The sequence below is a fragment of the Myotis lucifugus genome, unplaced genomic scaffold, assembly GCF_000147115.1.
Source record: "Myotis lucifugus unplaced genomic scaffold, Myoluc2.0 scaffold_12, whole genome shotgun sequence".
Lineage (NCBI taxonomy): Eukaryota > Metazoa > Chordata > Mammalia > Chiroptera > Vespertilionidae > Myotis > Myotis lucifugus.
Window position 1 is genome coordinate 10,238,928 of NW_005871060.1, and position 22,066 is coordinate 10,260,993.

General features: G+C 37.8%; 1 protein-coding gene across 1 annotated transcript in view; it reads left to right on the top strand.

Annotated features, from left to right (window-relative positions):
* MMRN1 (multimerin 1) overlaps positions 1-12,224 on the top strand; it is a 43,872-nt gene extending 31,648 nt beyond the window's left edge. Inside the window, exons 7-8 of the mRNA XM_014452086.2 lie at positions 10,062-10,208; positions 11,385-12,224. Coding sequence (XP_014307572.1) covers positions 10,062-10,208; positions 11,385-11,806 — 569 coding nt within the window. The 3' untranslated portion in view covers positions 11,807-12,224. The remainder of the gene's footprint in view (positions 1-10,061; positions 10,209-11,384) is intronic.
* The last annotated feature ends 9,842 nt before the right edge of the window (positions 12,225-22,066 follow it).

Below are 22,066 nucleotides of genomic sequence, written 5' to 3' on the forward strand. Positions count from 1 at the left end.
ATAAATATTAACAACATAATATATGGTATATATAATTGTCCTACAATGTTTCATAACCTTGTTTCGGACAAGACTCCTGTAAAACAATCAAATTTTTTCCTGTAGAACATTTTTTTTGAATATGTATTTAAAGAAATCTATTAGACCATGAGCTCCTTGATGAGTAAGACAAGAATATGTCATTCATCTTGGCATTACCTGGAAAAATGTCTGTTATGCAATAGGAACTCTGTTGATTGAATGAATGAATAAGTAGGAATTCCATTTTTGTAGATCACAGAAGGCCATGAATGTCCCACTAAGTATCTTTAGTTTCTTCAGGCTGCCATGAGAAAATATCATCGACTGGGTGGTTTATAAACAAAAGATATTTATTTCTCACAGTTTTGGAGCCTATGAAGTCCAAGACCAAAATGCCAGCCTGGTTGCATTCTAGAGAGGGCCTTCTTTTTGGTTCACAGCTGGGGACTTCTCACTGTGTTCTCACATGGTAAAAGCAGTGAGAGATGTCTGTGGGGTCTCTTTTATAAGAACTCTAATCCAAAAACACCAATTCAAAAGAATATATGCACCTCTATGTTCATAGCAGCATTATTTACAATAGCCAAAATCTGGAAACAGCCCAAGTGCCCATCAGTAGAGGAGTGGGGTAAAAAAGCTGTGGTACATGTATACAACGGAATACTACACAGTGGTAAAAAAGAAGGAAATCTTCCGTTTTGCAACAGCATGGATGGACCTGTAGATTATTGCACTAAGTGAAATAAGCCAGTGGGTGAAAGACAAATACCATATGATCTCACTTATATGTGGAATCTAATGAACAAAATAAACTGACGAACAAAATAGAAACAGAGGCATGGATACATGAAGCAGACTGACAGCTGCCAGAGGGGATGAGGGTGGGAAGACTGGATGAAAGAAGAAGGGATTAATCAAAGAACATGTATTCAAAACCCATAGACACAGACAACAGTGTGGTGATGGCCAGAGGGAATGAGGGGCAGGGACTGGGTAGAGCAGTGGTTCTCAACCTTCCTAATGCCACGACCCTTTAATATAGTTCCTCATGTTGTAGTGACCTCCAACCATGAAATTATTTTCGTTGCAACCTCATAACTGTAATTTTGCTACTGTTATGAATCATAATGTAAATATCTGATATGCAGGATATATTTTCATTGTTACAAATTGAACATAATTAAAGCATAGTGATTAATCACAAAAACAGTATGTAATTATATATGTGTTTTCCGATGGTCTTAGGCGACCCCTGTGAAAGAGTCGTTTGACCCCCAAAGGGATCGCAACCCACAGGGTGAGAACCGCTGGGGTAGAGGTTTACAAAGAGGGGGAAATGGGGACATATATAATAGTGGCCATAATAAAAATAAATAAATAAATAAATAAATAGAAATAAGCAACAACAGTAAATAGTAAAAAGGGCTATAAAAACAAAAACAAAAACTTAATCCCATTCATGGGGGCTTCACCCTAATGACCTAACAGAGGCATGGATACATGAGCATCTTCCAAAGGCCCCAGCTCCAAATATCAACTTTGAGGTTTAAGATTTCAACATATTAATTTTGGGGGGACACTCAGGTCATAGCACTAAGGCATTTAGACATGATTTTGAACAAAGTGGTCTTTGACATGTGGCGCAGACGCTTGGGTGCGGTAAGAACTGTTGGGGAAGCATGAAGCTGGCAGCAGTAGTGCGTAGCCTGACTGCAAAACAGGAAGTTAGAAATACCAGCTAGCACATTGCTGGCAAGAGCAGTAAGAGACAGATCAAAGGGAGAGGTAGTTGAACAGTGGTGAGGAATGTTGTGAAAGTAAAATCAACAGAAACTGAAGAGGGACAGCAGAAACATTAATGTTCTGAGGCTCAACCAATTATGATTCTGGTCCTAGTTGTTTCAGTAAGTTTCTGTAGATCCTTAAGTCAGTTCATCTCTCTGAAGAAACTGTGTTTCTTCCTTTTAAGTGATGAGAGTTCAGTAGATATTTTACTGAGCTTATTGGTAGAAATATACTGCAGACTGCATCATTGTAAAAACATGTGAGCTGTTCACAGCTTGAATGCTGGGCACTTGGGGAAGGAGAGACCGAGAATATTTTAAGGCTTTGAACTTGGGAAATGAGAGAGTAGCAGTACCATTAACAGATGTTTGTATGCACTGAAGAAGGGGCATAATTTTGGGGAGAAAGAGAAATTCAGTGCAATGCATATAAACTACTAGTCTCGCTGATGAAAGAAGTGTTTTATGAATATGTTTGGCATATGAGTAATATTAAATAATCTTTCCACAGCGAAAAGAATAGCTACTGATTCCTACTAAAGAAAATAGCAGTTTCCCTCATAAACAGGGTGGGGCAAAAGTAGGTTTATAGTTGTGAGTATGTGAAATACAGAATTCATTCTTGCATTACTATTTATTATTATTTTCCATATGAACAACTATAAACCTACTTTTGCCCCCACCGTGTATATCTGTTGTTAAATTATATACTCATTTGGGTTAATTTTATTGCCTTTTAATTTCAAAGGGTGATCTTTATCCTAACATAAGATGACTCATTTAATCTCTGAAAGCTTTTATAATAATATTTAAAATCACAAAATATACAGAGTTGAATTGTCTCTTAACTATTTAAATTATCATATTTATTTATGTTCCCTTTAAATTAATCTGACCCAGGAGAACTAACCTTGTGCAGTGGAATCATAGAACAAATAATTTAGACATATATGCTTCTCGGAGAAAGGTAGTACTTCAATATTCAGATGTTCTATAATAATTTGTATACTATTTGAATCCTTGGTCTTCCTGTGATTACTGCGAATGAGTTTCATTTAAGCTCCACAGGATATGTAATCATATACCAGGCAAACTGTGTCATTTATTTTCCTTAAAATAAAGAATACCTGGATCTATGCAGTACATAAAAAATTTTGAATATTAATTCAAAATGAATGGAGTTAAAAAGTTTAATAGGGCATAAGAACCTGTAGACTTTGATAGTGTAAAGAATGCTTCTTAGATGCTTATAATTTTGAGGTCTAATGGGCTAATAATTAGCCTAGCTCTGATTCTTTTTTGCAATGATGCCCTGATAAAATTACTTCCTGATTCTGGCTTATAATTAATAACTAATTAACAGTTCTTTATTTTCATTTCAGTATGATAACCAAAAACAATGTTAGGGCAATAAAGATATATTGACCTACTTTAATGTGTGGGGTAGATACTCACTTTATGTAGGACCAGCAACATAATTTTAAGTGGGTACATAGATATTCATGCTCATTAAGCCAGCCCTGTTTCTATGGGCCATAACACTGGTGGCATTCATTGGGCAGCTGAGCAGGTAAAGTCTGTTCACAGTGATTAAACCAGTGAACTCAGTGTTCTCCTACAAGAATAAATAAATTGCAAAACCAACTACTTCCTTTGACACCCTATTTCATACTAGGGTAGAACATACTGATACTCTGGATACATTTGGCTGTATTTTCTTTGACTTTTGCTATTATATTATAAATACCATGCAGCCACATTGCTCCCCTACATAACTAACACCACAAGATAATTATCATCTTACACATTTCACGATAATATTGTTCAGATTATAGCCACTATCATTTGCAGAATATGTGCAGTTTGTAGCAAGAAAAATAATATAAACATGTTTTTAAAAGATAAAACATGTTTAATCTTAATTTTAATACCTAATTTATTTTGAAGCCTAGTAATAGTACAATAACATAATATTGGATACTATTTAGTACTTAGTATATCCTAGGCACTGTATATATTATACTCTACAGATTACTTCATTTAATAATACCTATGAGGTAACTATCATTATTCTTATTTGAAGATGAGTAAACTAACCTTCCGACGGGTGAATTAAAGTTATCTAAGGTCATGCAGCTAGTAAGTGATTGAGCCTGACTCCTGTTCTGTTGGACTCAGGGCTCAGTCTTCAACCTCTGTACTCAAAGAGATTGTGGAGTATATTCACCTGCCTTTCTCTGCCTTTTGCTTCTGTTTGACGCATCATATCTATTCAAGAGTCGGACCACATCTGAATATTCCATACAGCGAGAGTTGATATTACCAGGGAATTTCTTCTCTTGAGGATCCAAATATGGCCCCTTGTTTCTGCATTGATCAGGCAGAAGTAAAGGTGCTACTTCTCAGTTTGACTTTTCTATGGTTTGGCCAGTAGGCAGTTGTTATTGGAAGTCACCATCAATTATTCACAGAAGGGCAAAATTTAGAGTATTCATCCCTATCACTTCCATTTGAGCCATTCCTACATTCAGATATGCTAATTATGAGCTTCCTAGGCCAATGAAGATAAGCTGTTCTGGTTGATACACTAAATATTTGATTTTTTTTCTAAACAATATTCCAATAGACATCAAGAGGGTTTTAATTCATCTTTGAAGATTTGTTTGTATAGCAATTGGCAGACCTGTCCCTGCAGAGAGAGTTTGGCTGCTTGCCTTCCAAGAGGAGCTGAATCCTGCTGTCATATAACATCAGCAGCGTCATTGCTGGGGATACGAGGCTCCCGCTGGGAGACCACTGACTTTTTATTTTAACCATTTCCCCCAAGATATATCAAATGTATTTGGCACTCCTTAATAAACCTCTTTTATTCATAATAATCCCTTCTCTATAGATTACATTCTATAAAAGATTTGGTCATATACCAAATGTAAATTTAAAAATTATAATTGCTGTGAATATAAGCAGTTTAAGAGAGAAAAATAAGAGCCTAGTGAATATTTAACTGTTTTATATGACTTTGAAACCATTTCTAATTTCTGTGGCTCTGCATCAGGGCAGTTGGGATGACTAAAGAGCACTGATTTTGGAACCAGGAAACCTAAGTTCAAGTCCTGCCTGGCAACATATGTATTTGTAATAAGTAGTGATAGCCTCCCTCACTAACCTGTTGGAAAATCTGCTCTGCTCTAAGTAGGGATCAGTTATCTGCCTTCTGCAAAGTTATTGTTTAAATGAAGAAATAAAAATTATGATCTTGCCCTAGCTGCTTTGGCTCAGTGGATAGAGTGTCGGCCTGTGGACTGAAGGGTCATGGGTTCAATCCCAGTCAAGGACACATGCCCAGGTTATGTGTTTGATCCCTGGTGGGGGGGCATGCAGGAGGCAGCCAATCAATTATTCGCTCTCATCATTCATGTATCTATCTCTCCCTCACCATCTCCCTTCCTCTCTGAAATCAATAAAAATATTTTTTTAAAATTACGATATTGATGCTAAAGCAGAACTAAGCAATAAAATATAAATTAAATGATAATTAAAATAAAAAATAAAAGTAAAATAATATATAAAAATATTATATATGACATATTGTGTATAATATAAATAAAAATAAGAATGAAGTAGAAGATATCAATACAATGTGCCCCTTCATTTTATTTATCAGAAACCTATTGAGTGAATTCTGAATGAGTGCTAAGAAAGACTGAGTGGATAGAGTGGTCAATTCAACAGTCTCTCTTCTCAATGGAGCTCATACATTAAGCAAGTAATTATAATAAGAATGGCAAATGTTAGCAAAGGCAGAGTGATTTGAAAATGTAGGGAGCTCTCCAATCATTTCAAATTTAACATGAACATTTATGAAATATGGAAGTAGGATTAATAGAAAAGTGTAATTTGAGCACATATCAGGGTTCAGAAAGCAAAAGCCAGAACAGATTGAGGCGTATGAAACATTCCAAGACAATGGCAATGTAATTTTAGTCATGTTCAGAGCAGGGGAATAAATTTTTAAAGATTAGTTATACTACTTGCACAAGATAGTAGAATGTTGAGTTGGCAGAACTGTTCTACAAGCTGCACTGATCTACATTAAGGAAAATAAATGGGCTGGAAAGAGTTGAAGAAGGTTGAAGCCTGAGGTGGAGAAGTTGTGGAGAGCGTGCTTGACATGAGTCAGGTCTCTAGAAAACCATGCCAGTGCCATCATGCCTCCTGTAAGCTATGAAAACACAGTCAGTGTCAAAGATACTACCCATGTCTCATCGTAAAGTTCACACAAACCTGGCGACTGAGAAATCCTGTATCATTGTTTTGCCTTTGGTTTATAGTCTTACAGACATCATAGGTATATTGGGAGAACTCTGTTTCAGTCATTTTCCTCCAGATAATCTAATAATTTTGATTATTTTATAAAATGCATACTATATAAAATATGTGTAATTTTAGAATACTTGTAAAAATATAATATGAATCATCAACACTTGTAGTGTTTCGATGTTTGAAGAAACATCATGAAATTTATAGAGAGCTAAATAAATTGTTGCTTTTTGCTTAAACTAGGCAGTTGAAATGGCTATGAAAACTCATTCTGAACCAAGATTCCACAAATAACGACTGAAATTGCACAACAAATATTGATTGGTGATTTTAAAAAACCCTGTAATTTTTGAGAAACTGTGAAGAAGGGATAAAGTATTGGATAAGATCTATGTGATCATCTAGTTAATCTTTCATTACTTTGTTTATTCAACTTTAGGAGGACATTTAACACTCCAGTATGTCAGGTGCTGTGCTCCTCACTAGGAACACAAAGTTTAAGAAATAAGAGACCTGGGCCCTGACCTCACAAATGCTCGCACTCGAGTTGGAAGTAAGAAGGACATGAGAGCAATTATACCATAGCGTGGCACATCTAATAAGCAAATTTCCGAGGTCAGACGACAAGAGAATTATATATCATTAAGCCTTTGACTGGGATAGGGAAGATGTCAAAAAGAAAATGATGCTGTGTTTAAGTCTTATTTTTGTTAATTCAAGGACAAATTGCCTGCTGAGCACAGATATGCACAGAAATTTATAAAGGTACCTAGCCATTTTTAAGTATCTTAGGAATCAAGTAGAAAAATGCAAGTCAGGTGATTCACAAAAGTAGATTTGTAGCTTATATAACAAAGTACAAATAGTTTCAATTGACAAGTCAGTTCTAACCAATCTTTAGTTGTGTGTTACAAAGCTGTGTACTTGACACTGATTCATAAAGTATTTGTATCGATGACTTGGATGAACACATAAAACATAACTTTGGGAAAATAACAAAGCTGGGAGGGGTGGTTAAAACATTGCATATAGAATTAAAACAAAGACTAGAGATGATAAGTCAAATGTAATAAGATACATTTAATTATCAATAATAATTGTGAATTCTTGTTAAAATGAATTAAATAAATATAATTTGAAAGACTGTCTGTGACATCAGAACATAGAAGTCCTGCTATGACACAATGTGATTCAGGTACAAAAATAGACAATGAACATTTAATTCTTATGGAACATTAACAAATGTGTAAGGTCATTTCTTTATGATAATTGTTACCATAGCTTGCTCTGATTTAGACTCAATTCACAGTATGTTCCGTTCTGGGAAGCATGAGAATACTTTTATGCATTGTAATGTGGATTATATTGGACTCAGAGACCAGAGGTACCTAAAACATCAAGGAAGGCAAGAAAAGCAACTTAAAACACAAGCAGTAGAAGGGTACAGACCAGTGGGTGAGGTACCCCAGACGGATAATCAATAGGCACAATGACAGATATCCTAGAAGGCAAACCAGGTGTGGTCTCAGCAAGTTTGAGCTACTACAGCAATAGGAGAAAGTGCAGGCCCCATTGGATCAAGTGGATTTTTACTCCAGATGAATGACCCTACAAGGAATTGAAATAAATGGCAAAATGGCACCCTCTGAAATGACTCAAGGAAGGAGAAGAAGGCAAGATCCTGTTTTTAGGGGCAATGGAACACAAGAGCCAGAAAAATGAAATGTGCATCCTGAACATTAAAAAAAAGGCAATGGCCGCGGTCCTGGAGAATCCCAGTAGAATGCAGATTTCTTGGTTTCTGAAATTGATCCCTGACTTATGGGCAGGGTCAAGTCTACAGGTGACAGTGGCATCTTCCCATCTGGGAAAATAAGAATTACAGAGCTAATCAGGTTACATAAATAATTCAATATCCCCTCAACTCCACCTCACAGTTGATTCATTCCCAGTGAAATACATTAATTGAATGCCATCCTGTGAGTTGATCACTGTGCTAGATTTAGAGAATGTGAAAAAAGACAAAGCCAGTGCTTTGATATAAAGAATTCACATTTCTATAGGTAATGGAGAGTCATTGAAGATTTTCAAAGCCAGCAAATGACAGGCTTGGTTTTAGAATGATAACTAACAGCAAATGGAAGGGTTTAATAACCTATTCACATGGTTGCAGAAATGTAGGCTGATTTAAAACATTTGTTAAAATACATTACACATGTAACATTTTTATATGTATCTTTATTGGGAAAATAGTTTATGGGTATTTCAGAGAATATACCAAAATAATATAAATCAACTTCTAATTGCATAAATAATATATATTTTCTTTGCCAAAACTTCTAATCATATAGGTCACATTTTATGTGAAATTGAATTATTTGCATATGAATCAGAATCTATATAAAGTATTTATAGATCGCACTTCTTGAGAAAAATGTTAAACAAGGCAAATAACCCTAAATTTAAAAATTGTTGAAATGAGATTGTAAAGAGTTTACACTATTGCCACCAGGTGGAGCCATAGTGATAACTGTGGACGGTAACAGAAGTCTTCTTCCAACCTCTTCCCTGCATTTACATAATTATGTATTATGTTTATAACCATATTCAGAATTTGAGGCTTTCTAAATAAGTGAAACTCTATCTAAATGAGTCAACTGATTGTCTTCAGTAAATCAAACGTGTTGAGGAATCTGCCTCATTCTTTAACTGCTGTCTAATATTTCTTAGTGAAAAGATACTGTAATTCATTTAACAAGTCCCACATCCGTGGTCATTTAGGCATGTTACAATCATTCACTAATGCAAATGATGTCATAAAGATCATTCTTGAGCAATTATCTTTGCATACTTAGGAAGTGTGTCTAGAGTATATATTTTACCAGAAGAAATTTCTGATTCAAAGCAAATCAACCTTTTAAATTCTAATATGGCCCCAATTGTTCTGTTCAAAGGTTCTAACAATTTAAGCTCTAGCCAGCATTGTGTAAAAATGCTCAATTTCTCTTATTTCACCATGATGGAATGTTTTCTATCTTTTTAAATATTGCCACCAGTTATAAAAATGGTGGTGGTGGTATCATTCCTTCATTAATAGTAAGGTTGAATAGCTTTTAAATTTTTTCGTGAGCTTTCATGTTCTTGTTCAGTGATTTGTTCATATCATTTGCCCATTTTTTACCTTTTTTTAAGGGGTTACCTTTTTGGTTTTTTTTTAATTGGTCAGAACTTTTCATATATTATGGATATTAGTCATAAGATTGTTGTGTCTGTTATTTTGTTTTCTCTTAATTTGTCACTTATCTTTGAATTTTGATAATGGTGGCTTTTATTGCAAATGAGTTTTAATACTTTTTGTGGTTAAACTTAAAGATTTTTCTACCAGTATATAGCTTCTGGTTCTTGTTTTGTTTGGCTTTGAAAGAGTTTTCCAAAATTTTACATCTCTACATAAATATTTCTTTTATTTAACAGTAATGCCATTATATGAGGGTTTTTAACATTTAGTATTTTTGTGCATGTGGAATTTATGTTTTTATGGATATCCAAATATCTGCACACAATGTATTGAATAGACATTTTGCTTCTCCAATGATTTGAAATATTACCTTTATCATGTACCAATTCCAAACGCACATGATTCTGTGACCAGATATTCTGTACTGTTCTACAGCTGACCAAATATTCATATTTCCACACAAATAAATTCAATGGATCACAGAATTATTCCCACTTCCAAGAAGCAGGAAAGAGAGCTCGGAGAGTTAAGGGATTTACATGAAGTCCCGTGACTACACTGATGGCGGATGGACCTGGAAACCCATTCTTTTTTATTTCTTGGTCATCAATATTTTTTCTAATTCTGCTGCAAACTATGACTTGAAACCAACAGAAAGTAGGTTACATTTACCCTCTTTTATGTTGACTCTTTTTCAGTAACAGAAGAAGTGTGTAGTAGGTCCCCATGCCAGAACGGGGGCACGTGTATAAATGGGAGGACTGGCTTCATCTGTGCTTGCCGGCACCCTTTCACTGGCCACAACTGCACGGTCAAGCTGGTGGAAGAAAATGCTTTAGCTCCAGGTAAGAAAGTGCACGCACCCGTGGGTTTATTCACTGTCTCATGCAAAAACAGTTTTAGAAATATTTGCGAAGGAACACTTTAGTCTGCTTAATCTGGCCTCATTTGAGGATTAATTCCTTTTACTTAGGAAATTTACTGAATAATGCACATGATTTACAAGTAAAAATGTCTTTTTTGTCAGACAAATTCATATTGATGTACACTTGTTGAAATTTTCAATATTGGTATAATAGAGGCAGCTTTTTTACCCCTTATGCACCCTAAAAGAAAATCTCTATCCCTTAAACAAGTTGTTAAACTGTATCAGATACATATCATATCAGATATGGCCATTTAAATGAAACTTTCATAAGTGCTTATCACTACAGCACATCTTCCATGAAGGTCAAGCTAATAGTGGCTGTTGACTAGGTAAGGACTAGTAGCACATGCTCGAATGTATTGAGTAGAATAAGATGCCTTTCTGTCCATTTACCTTGTAATTATTGGTTGCTATAAATTTACTTCAAGAGTGTACCATTTCTGATTTCTTTAAAATGCATTCTCTTTAATGAGAGCAAAAAAAAAAACAAAAAAACATTTCAAAGCAGGCTTTGAATATGCTGCATACTGAAGAGTACATTTTTTAGTCTATTTTTAAATCTCAGCCTTTGTTAGTACATTTGGCATTAATTACATAGAAAATTCCTTTTGTCTACTTCTCTATAGTGCATATGACTTCATTTGGTTTTCGTTTAGCCTCTAGAAACTGTTTGACAAGGTGCTGGAAACATTGTTTCTGCATCATGTCAGCTTCAGTGGCTTCAAGGGGCCTTAAAACGTTCTGGCATACCATAATAATCATCGAGTGCTTTGAATCCCCTTATCCCTGGAGAGATCAAAGCAATATGCAAATTAATCTTTGAGGCATTTTTATGAGGGAGGTAGAATGTTATTATCGGTCTAGTTCTGTCCTGATCTAAATGGGGAAACTGAGGCTCAGAGACACTGCTTTCTGGTAACACAGCCAGGAGAAGAGGCAGGATCCAGACACACCTGCCCTTGTTAAATACGACGAGTGACCTTTTACTTCTGCTAATCCTTTTTGTAATGGAGACGAATGATAAAGAGATGAGGAAAGGCAAAACAAGGTAAAAACATAAAAATTAACTCTTTCCATTTATTTTCTTTTACAGATTTTTCCAAAGGTTCTTACAGATACGCACCAATGGTGGCGTTTTTCGCATCGCATACATATGGAATGACTACACCTGGTCCTATTCTATTTAATAATTTGGATGTCAATTATGGATCTTCATATATTTCAAGAACTGGAAAATTCAGAATTCCGTATCTTGGAGTATATGTTTTTAAGTATACCATTGAGTCATTTAGTGCTCATCTCTCTGGATTTTTGGTGGTTGATGGAATAGATAAGCTTACATTTGAATCTGAAAATATTAACAGTGAAATACATTGTGATAGGGTTTTGACTGGGGATGCCTTGTTGGAATTAAATTATGGGCAGGAAGTGTGGCTACGACTTGTAAAAGGAACAATTCCAGCCAAATTTCCTCCAGCTACTACATTTAGTGGTTACTTGTTATACCGTACATAAATTAACATGAAAGGCAGACTCTCACCCCTACTGAGAAGCAGCCAGTGTTTTTATTTACCTTTGCATACACATCTGCTCTGTTTTTAGTTTTTCCATACAACATGAAAATCAGCTTCTTTTTAATCTGTAGTAAGACTGAGTTTGTTTATTTCACAAAATTATTTGAATATTTTTAGATAACCTGAATATGAAGGGGTTCTTGCTCCTAAAGAGATTTAGTATTACAGAAAACAAAGTGCATGTATTAGCATAACTATTTTTTTCTTATGTGAAGTCATTTCAATGTAAAGTAATATAAGATGGTAATCACTCAATATTATCTGTCACAGTAGTCTTTCCAAAAAAAAAAACAACAAAAAAAGCATTAACTGTGTTATTCTCTGCATATATATATTCAAATAAAGTACTCTAAGATTGAGAAGTGTTTCTTTTTCATTTTGATATTTACTATTTACTGTTGAGTTGATCAATTTTATATATTAAAATTTTCATTTGTAATCAAAATTAAGAAAGTTGAGTTTGACCCTTGAAATATGCTTAACTATGTTCTCTTTCTATAATTAGAGGATAAAGTAATAATTGACAAATATTTGAACATTTACACTGAAGCCTAAGGATATGTAAGTGGATCTTTTACTTGTCTCCACTATATGATACCTACAGGGGGAAATAAAACCTTTCCCTTAGAGTGTCCTTCTGCAGCAGCACATTCAGACCGGCCTGGATCTTTATACAGAGTACAAAATACTCGGAAGTAATGCTGTGATTTATGGGGTGCTCACTATGCCCTGATTCTCTTCTAAGAAACTTACATGTGAAATCTCCTTGATCTCTCACAAAGACTCTCACAAAGGTGGGTATTATTGTCATTATTTTTATAGTTGAAGAAACTGAGACAGAGAGAGATTAATAAACAGACCAATTTCCACAACTTCTACAGACTGAGGCAGAATTTAGAATGAGGCTATATCTTCTCCAGTATACACATTTATCCTTTCCTTGTATTGCCTCCTACGGGTGTACCCAATTTATTTACTAATCCCGTATCAAAGGTCATTGAGATTGTCTTCAATGTTTTATTATAACAATACTAGAGACCCGAAGCATGAAGATTCGTGCAAGAATGGGCCTTCCTTCCCCTGGTTGCCTGCACTGCTTTCACTCCAGCCCAGAGCCACCTTTCCACATTCCCATGCTGCCCAGAGGCCCAGAGTGGCTAGGGTGGTGTGGAATGCCTGCATCGTCACCATGGCGATAACGCAAGCATCCCGCCCCCAGCCCCTTGTTGCCTGCATATGCAAATTAACCCACCATCTTTGTTGGGTTAATTTGCATACTCACTCCTGATTGGCTGGTGGGTGTAGTGAAGGTATGGTCAATTTGCATCTTTCTCTTTTATTAGTGTAGATTGTTGTAGTGAACACCCTTAAAATAACTTCCTACATATTTGACAAAGTATTTCTGAAGAATTGATTCCTATAAGAAATAGTAAAAATAATGAAAAATTTTTGGTGCAAGCATTTTTCATAAACTAATTTATTTAATGCTTCTATGAATTTCATATTAAACCCATGAGATACATGCTACATGTTATTGTCTGCTTTCCACAGATGAGAAATAGGCACATACAGAGCAAGTGATTTTTCTAATATTAGAGAAAATTATGGAAAATTTCTTGAACAAAGAATAAGCATATATTTTTATTTTGATAGCTATTATCAAATTGCCCTCAAAAAGATTTCTACCAATCCATAGTTCCATTTTGTTCATGTAAAATAGTACTCTTTATTCCCTACACATCTTCATCAAAACTCACAATTTTTAAATGCTGCCAATCTTGAAAGTGAACACAGTATTTCCTTATAAGCAGATATTTGAAAAATTTTCAAATTTGCTGCAACTTGAAAGCATATGTCTAAAGACTTGTACACAACATGTAATACTATATGTAATACTTTAAACAATAAAGAATTTAAAATTTTTTAAAAAGATTTGTACACAAATATTCGTAGAAGCTTTATTTGTAATAGATAAAAATTAGGTACCATTCACATGTCCACCAACAAATGAACAGTTAATCAAACTCTGGTTTATTCATAGAATTGAGCAGTGATTTTCTTTTCTTTTTAGAATTTTATTTGGTTTTTAATACATTTTGAAATTTTTATTTTATTGATTCCAGAGAGGGAAAATGGGAGAGAGAGAGAGAAAAAACAAAAAAACTTTGATGTGAGAGAGATACAGTTGCCTCCCATACATGCCCCAACTAGGGATTGAACCCACAACCTAGGTATGTGCCCTGACCAGGAATCAACCCTGTGACAGGAGGACACTCCAACCAACTTACCAGGCAGGGCTGAAAGCAGGGATTTTCAACTGATGTGCCACATCAGGTACACAGGTGTGCTGCAAAAATTTTTAAAACATGCAATACATAACTATTTAATCAGGGGTCCTGACCTCTTTTCCTTAAGATTGTCAGATTTAAAAATGACAACAGCCAACAAAACAATAGCTGTTCAGTGTGAATGAATCAAAACTATGCCAATTTTTTGTCAGATCAGCAAAAAATATAACATATTTTTGGGTGTGCCACAGAATTTTAGTAATTAGTTTATGTGTGCCATGAGATGAAAAAGGTTGAAAATTGCTGGAGAACTGCCAAGCAATCAAGAGGAATCAACACCCTACAACACATAGGAAACTCATAATCAATACAGGAGAAGATTTCAAACTACAACCTGAGAAACCTTAGCCACCACTGCAGGCAAGTGTGAGATGAGCATAAAAAAAAAATTGACATGTAATTGACATAAAACATTGTATTCATTTTCAGTGTACTATGTGATAATTTGATATAGGTACATATTTTGAAATGATCACTACAATAAGTTTAGTTAACAACCATCACCTCACATAGTTATAATATTTTTCTTGTGATGAGAACTTGTAAGATCTATTCTCTTAGCAATATTCAAATATACAATAGAGTATTGCTATCTTTAGTATTACCCATCAGAACGTCTTATATTTAGCCAAATTAGCAAGGCATTAATACCCCAGCCTCACTCTATAGACTCGAGCAGCCAGGGAAGTTGTAAGCTAGATGCTGACAAGTGGAGGCTGGGTAACTGACAATTTCTATTCTGTTTTGTGTAAATGTGCTATTTTCAAAATATTTGGCAGGTTTTTTGTTTGTGTGTTTATAAGTTCAATTTCTCAATCTTTTTTTTGGGGGGGGGGTGGTGCAGGTTTTGATAGTTTCTGTAGTCCCTGCTTAAAATTGATTACAATTGAAAATGCTTTTCATTTTATTTCTTCAAGAACTCGTAGACTAAATAGAATTTTTGTCTTACAAATATATGTTTCAACATAGATTCCAGTGATTTCAATGTACTGCTTTTTCTTTAATATTAGCATAACAGAAAGAAGCAAATGATTTGACAGTATTTGTCACAGCCATGCACAATTTAGTTCATTGATTTTGTAATTAGATAAAAACATTTAGCATTAAATGATGTTTTGGTATTTGAAATTTTAATTATTAATATTATTTTTTAAGTATTTGTAAAAATACACAAATGACAAATTGCCTCTAATAACAAAGAGGCATTATAGCAATTTTTTTCAATTGATTCGAGAGAGAGAGGGAGAAAGAAGAAGAGAGAGGAAGAGAGAGGAACATTGATGTGAGAGAGAAATATCCATTATTTGTCTCCCGTATATACCCTGACCCAGGAATCAAACCCAGTACCCTTCAGTGCACTGGACGACACTCTAACCAACTGAGCCATAGCAGCCAGGACCATTGTAGCAATTTTCAAGTTGCTATGATATTGTTTGGCTATTTTTTAAAAAATACACCCAACATAATGTAAGACAATTAATTTGGTAAACCTATATAATAAAAACATAATATGCAAATCAACCGAACGGCAGAACAACCGGTCGTTATGATGCGCACTGACTACCAGGGACAGATGCTCAACACAGGAGCTGCCCCCTGGTGGTCAGTATGCTCCCACAGAGGGAGTGCCACTCAGCCAGAAGCTGGGCTCATGGCTGGCGAGCCCAGCTGTGGTGAGGGAGCCTCTCCCACCTCTGCTGCAGGGGGGCAGTAAGAGCGAGGGGTCCCGGACTGCGGACTGCGAGAGGGATGTCTGCCTGCCAGTTTAGGCCAGGAATTGGGCCTAAGCCAGCAGGCGGACATCCCCCGAGGGGTCTCAGACTGTGAGAGAGAGCACAGGCCTGGCTGAGGGACCCCCTACCCCAGTGCACGCATCTTGGGCACCGGGCCTCTAGTGTTTTTATAGTTGTCCTGATCAAACTTACCCATGTATAAAAAATATAGCACTGGGATTTTCTTGATGCTTTTTCTATGGAGACAGTAAATTTTTATGAGTATTATTTCATAGATTGAATTCCAGAGCACTTCTCTCTCACAAGACCTTCCTGCCCAGGAAGTTACAAAGTACACTAAGGCAATTTCATATCCATTCATTCATCAGTTATTTAGTAAATATCTACTTTGTGATAGGCAGGATAAATCTAATCTAATAAAAGAGAAACATGCAAATTGACCATACCTTCGCTATACCCCAAGTCACACCCACCAGCCAATAAGAGTGACTATATGCAAATTAACCCAACCAAGATGGCGGCTGGCAGCCACGGAGCTGGAGCAAGCAGGAGGCTTGGCTGTCCCGGCGATGGAAGAAGCCAAGCTTCCCACCTGCCCTGGCCGGCTGTGGCATCTACTAGAGGCAACAAAGTTTCAATTATAGAAGATAAATAAATCCCAGATACCTGCTTCCAGCCAGCCTCCACTGGGAGCTTGGGGGGCTGAGGGCCATGGCCAGCCTGCAAACAGCTATCAGCCCCTCACCCAGGCTGGCCAGGAACCCCAGTGGGGACCCCCACCCTGAAGGGGCTGTGGCCAGCCTGCAAACAGCCATCAGCCCCTCACCCAGGCTGACCAGGCACCCCAGTGGGGACCCCCACCATGAAGGGGCTGTGGCCAGCCTGCAAACAGCCATCAGCCCCTCACCCATACTGGCCAGGCACCCCAGCAGGGACCCCCACCCTGAAGGGGCTGTGGCCAGCCTGCAAACAGCCATCAGCACCTCACCCAGGCTGGCCACACCCTCAAGGGGTGAGGGTCCCTGCTGGGGGGCTTGATCAGTCTGCAAACAGCCCTCAGTCACTCATCCAGGCTTGCCAGGCACCTCAGCAGGACCCCCCTCCCTGAAGGGGGTGTGGGCCAGTCTGAAAACGGCCCTCAGCCCCTCACCCAGACCTGTCAGGCACCCCAGCGGGACCCCCACCCTGATCCAGGACACCTTCAGGGCAAACCAGCCAGCTCCCACCCATGCACCAGGCATATAATAAAAGAGTAATATGCGAATTGACCCTAACAGCAGAACGACTGGGAATGACTGGTCATTATGACACACCCTGACCACCAGGGGGCAGATGCTCAATGCAGGAGCTGCCCCCTGGTGGTCAGTGTGCTCCCACAGGGTGAGCTCTGCTCTGCCACAAGCCAGGCTGACTGCTGCCAGTACAGCAGTGATGGCAGGAGCCTCTCCCGCCTCCTCAGCAGTGCTAAGAATGTCCGACTGCAGTTTAGGCCTGGTCCCCACTGGCAAGTGGACATCCCCCGAGGGCTCCTGGGCTACCAGAGGGATGTCTGACTGCCAGCTTAGGCCCGATCCCCCAGGGAGCAGGCCTAAGCCAGCAGGTGGACATCCCCCAAGGGGTCCCAGACTGTGAGAGGGAACAGGCCGGACTGAGGGACCCCCCCAAGTGCACAAATTTTTGTGCACCGGGCCTCTAGTAATATATAAAAGTAATAAAAAATAGCCCTAACCGATTTGGCTCAGTGGATAGAGCGTCAACTTGCGGACTCAAGGGTCCCAGGTTCGATTCTGGTCAGGGGCATGTACCTTGGTTGCGGGCACATACCCAGTAGGGAGTGTGCAGGAGGCAGCTGATTGATGTTTCTCTCTCATCGATGTTTCTAACTCTCTATCCCTCTCCCCTCCTCTCTGTAAAAAATCAATAAAATATATATTTTTAAAAAATAATAAAAAATATCATGTACATCTGCTGCTTTTCAGATACATTACCCAGAGACATGAGGGTACTTAGTGCCACCAAAATCATGTGTAGGTCAGCAAGAATGGGCGTGGATCTTTAATAACCAGCCTCTCTTTTTTTCTGTACCTCTGACCAAACTCCCATTACCCCCTTTTGGATCACTCCAGGGATTGAGGAAGTTCATATTCAAAGTGAAGTATACCTCTATTGCTCTTCCTTACTTTTTCTCACCAGTCAAAACTCTCATTTGAAGAGAACGGGTTAATAACATTTGGGGATTACAAAATTATTAAAATAAGCCATATTGATTTTCAGTTGACTAGCCTATTTAACCCTCTTAGAGAAAGTTTTTGTTGTTCATCTGTTGCAAAATATAAATTTACTGATTCAAATGAATTCTAATTCGTAGAAGTTCAGTTATATATCATTATATATTTTACATACATTACATACCTATAATAATAAACGTAATGTGCAAATCGACATTCTGGATGACCTTCTAGAGACCATTGGTTCTTAACCTTCCGGCCCTTTAAATACAGTTCCTCATGTTGTGACCCAACCATAAAATTATTTTCGTTGCTACTTCATAACTGTAATGCTGCTACTGTTATGAATCATAATGTAAATATCTGATATACAGGATGGTCTTAGGTGACCCCTGTGAAAGGGTCGTTCGACTGCCAAAGGGGTCGCGACCCACAGGTTGAGAACCACTGTTCTAGACGAAGCCGGGGCTGCAAGGGCCGAGCCCCTTGCACAAATTTTGTGCATTGGGCCTCCAATATTATATAAATGGTATATTTATATTATATATACATTCAGTTAGTTATATACATATATAACTTAAGGTTTTCATTTATCTAACATATATAATATAAATCTATCTATATTATATATTATATATTATGTTATATGTTATAGGTTATAGGTTATATGTTATAGGTTATAGGTTATATATTGGATATTATATATTAAATATTATGTATTATGTATTATATATTACACATTACATATTATATATTATATAATATAAACAAGATGTTTTGTGCACTTTTAATTCAAGGATGAAGAAAATGAATACACAACTTGGTACCTTTTTAAAAAAAAGTTATAGTTTCTTTTTGTCAACTTTTTCACATTAGAAACTAATTGAGTAATATTCTTTGTCTTTATCAAAGGCAATTTTGAGTGTAACAATTTATCTTAATAGTCAGAGCTGTTTGCCTATCCTCTATCCTTGCAGGGCACCAGTGGGACACATTAAAGCAGGAATGACAGGCCCACTCTTCCTAGAATGGACACTTAGTTGGGTTGATTTCCCCTGTTAAAGGTAGAGATGTGTGCCACCCCAGTGGTTTCAAACCCAGGGTTTCGTCGATGAGCTGAGGGGTGTTCTACAGCACCTTCCCCTGAGGGCTTTTACCACCGCTCAGTGAGGATCTTCAATAAGCTACACTGCATTTGTGTTTAGAGAAAACAATCACAAAGTCGTGTTCATCTCTCTGCGCTGACATCCTAATTAAACAATCTCAAAACTTTGGAAAAAGTCCAAATTTTGGAGTTTTTATTACATTTATTCATGGATGGCTTCATAAATTATCAAAGCCCAGGCTTTAGTCAAACATTTTCCAGATACCAAGTGTTTAATGTAGTAACATTTAGAATTTTTAAAAATGTTATATCCATACTTGTAATAAAACCAGTCTAGAACAGATCCTGGTTGTAACATGATTTCCTATTAGTAGTTGGATTCAAGTAGCTACTTATATCAACCCCATTGAAGATCACAGTGAAATTGCTACATGGCACAACCTAGAAGTCAGTGCATGTGTTTTTTCAGTATATTTTCATTGCATTTGAATCTAAATTTAAAAAAAAAAATTTGGATTCAAACACTTATTTGAATTTTCTATGTTTTTTATTCAAATAAATATTGTATTAAGTCTGCTCAAGAGTGAAAGTACTATATGACAGACACAACCAAGAAGTTCATGTTCTTATAAATGCTACTCTGCTTTGCTTACTTTAGCAACTAAGAAGAAATTAACTCCCTAGATTCTTTTTACCAGAATACAGACAATCACAGGTAGTTTCCAAATTTTTTTGTCATTTGCTTCCCCTCATTTACCTTGCTGTCATTGTCATTACCACCAAAGCATTAATTGTGCAGAATAGTTATAAAGAGGACCATTGATGATGATGTCTATTTCATCATCTACATGAAATTTGTGAATTAGGAATGACAGCAATTTGCTAGAAAACATATGTAGGAAAAATTCATTACCTAACCATTTTCAAAAATGATTTGATGTGGTGAGATGGATAATCCTATATAATAAAAGGCTAATATGCAAATAGACTGAACGGTGGAACAACTGGAACAATTGAACAACCAAACAACCGGTTGCTATGACGTGCACTGACCACCAGGGGGTGTGCGCAGAACATGGTGGGTGTCGGCCATGGTGGGATGGTCAAACAGGTGAGTGGGCGTCTCCAGACCGAGGTGGGGCGTCAGTCGCTGTCATCAGGGTGAGCCTCTGGTGGTTACTGAAAGTTTTTTGCTCTCACATGCTGTGGTCCCACCTGGTGCTCGTACCTACAGCCGGCACCGGAGCCACCACTTGCACCCGCTGCTGGTGCCCGGGCGTCAGTCTCGATCACTTGGCACCATCAGCGGGGTGCAAGCAGCAGCTGCCAGCCCTGATCACCCCTGAGGGCTTCTCCACCTCCCCCTGCTCCTGAGGGGTGATGGGGATAGCAGCTGCTGCTTGCACCTGCTGCTGGAGCCGGCCCCAGGTGCTCCGTACCTTCAGTGGGTGCAAGCGGGCCGGTGCTGTCAGCGCGTGAGAGCAGTGTCAGTGGGAGCGGGGCTGCTGGCAGACAGGGGACCAGGATCGCAGTGGGAGGGGCCGGGTGAGGGTGCAGAGGATGGGCCAAGACCTGCCCCTGTGCCCACCACAGCCTTACCGCCTACAGTTCCTTTTGAGGTGCATGAATTCGTTCACTGGGCCCCTAGTATAATATATAAAAAGAATATTAAACTTTGACAAAGACAGTTGCTACTTATACACCAAATACATGCCAAGAACATGTGCTCTTTTTATCCTAATTTCACAGATATATTTATGTGCACTAATTTTCATGATCTGTCATGAAGTAATCTGCTGGTAACAAAGAATAACCTAGAGAGAGGCCACCCATAGTCTCAACCCCCCTTTCAATTCCCTGCTGTACTTTGTTTCTTATGGTACCATTATAGGGTTTCTATTTGAAGGACTTGTTTAGATCTTTTTAATCCTGCTGAGAAGGCAGCTAAATATTATGGAAATTATTCTGTAGATGAAATTTGAAAGGCCCTCCAGAGATTGCCTGTCTTTTTAATGTGACTTTCATTGCCCTTTCCGAATCCTCCCATGAAATTTTTTGAATCATGATTCTATTTCATAAGCTCTGATTCTATTTTGTTTAAATGGTAGGCACACTGACGGGTCATCAGTGGGTTTTAGCCTGTCACAGAGATCTATGCTAACAGCAAACAAGGGACTCTACTGCATACAATGAATGAAACGGTAAACAAAGACCATCACTGCACTTCTGTTTCATGTTGGCTTCTCTCTTCCCACATGGATCTTTATAACATTTCAGAGCACATATCAGAGGTACATTCTTTTGGTTTTCCCTTCCTACCATACAAGATTAAAATGGAAAAATTTCAGAGTGAATAGAAAGATATTTTGGAAAGTAAATGTCAAGGGCAATTCTGTGTTTTGTCCCCCCTCCCCCCCCACACACATACACACCCACCCACACACTTTACATTTTACATTGACCTCTAGGTTCCCCCTCCCTGTGCTGCTCCACAACTCCCCACATTTCCTCAGGAGCCTCTCAAACTGCTGTCATTTACCCGGAAATCAAGACTATTCCACGTGCAGACAAATGGCATCTGCAGTGCCTGCGAACTAGCCAAGACCTAATTGCTTCTCCCCGGTCCCATTGGCAGGAAGCTCCATTTCTCCCCCAACATCCACTCCTTTTCTTTGAAAGCAAACCTCAAGGCGGGAGTCACCTTCTCATTACCCAACAGCTTGATTCTTTACAGGGGCCTCTGAGTGTCAGCAGGAGAATGTCTGGCCTTGCAAGTGGAAGGAAAAA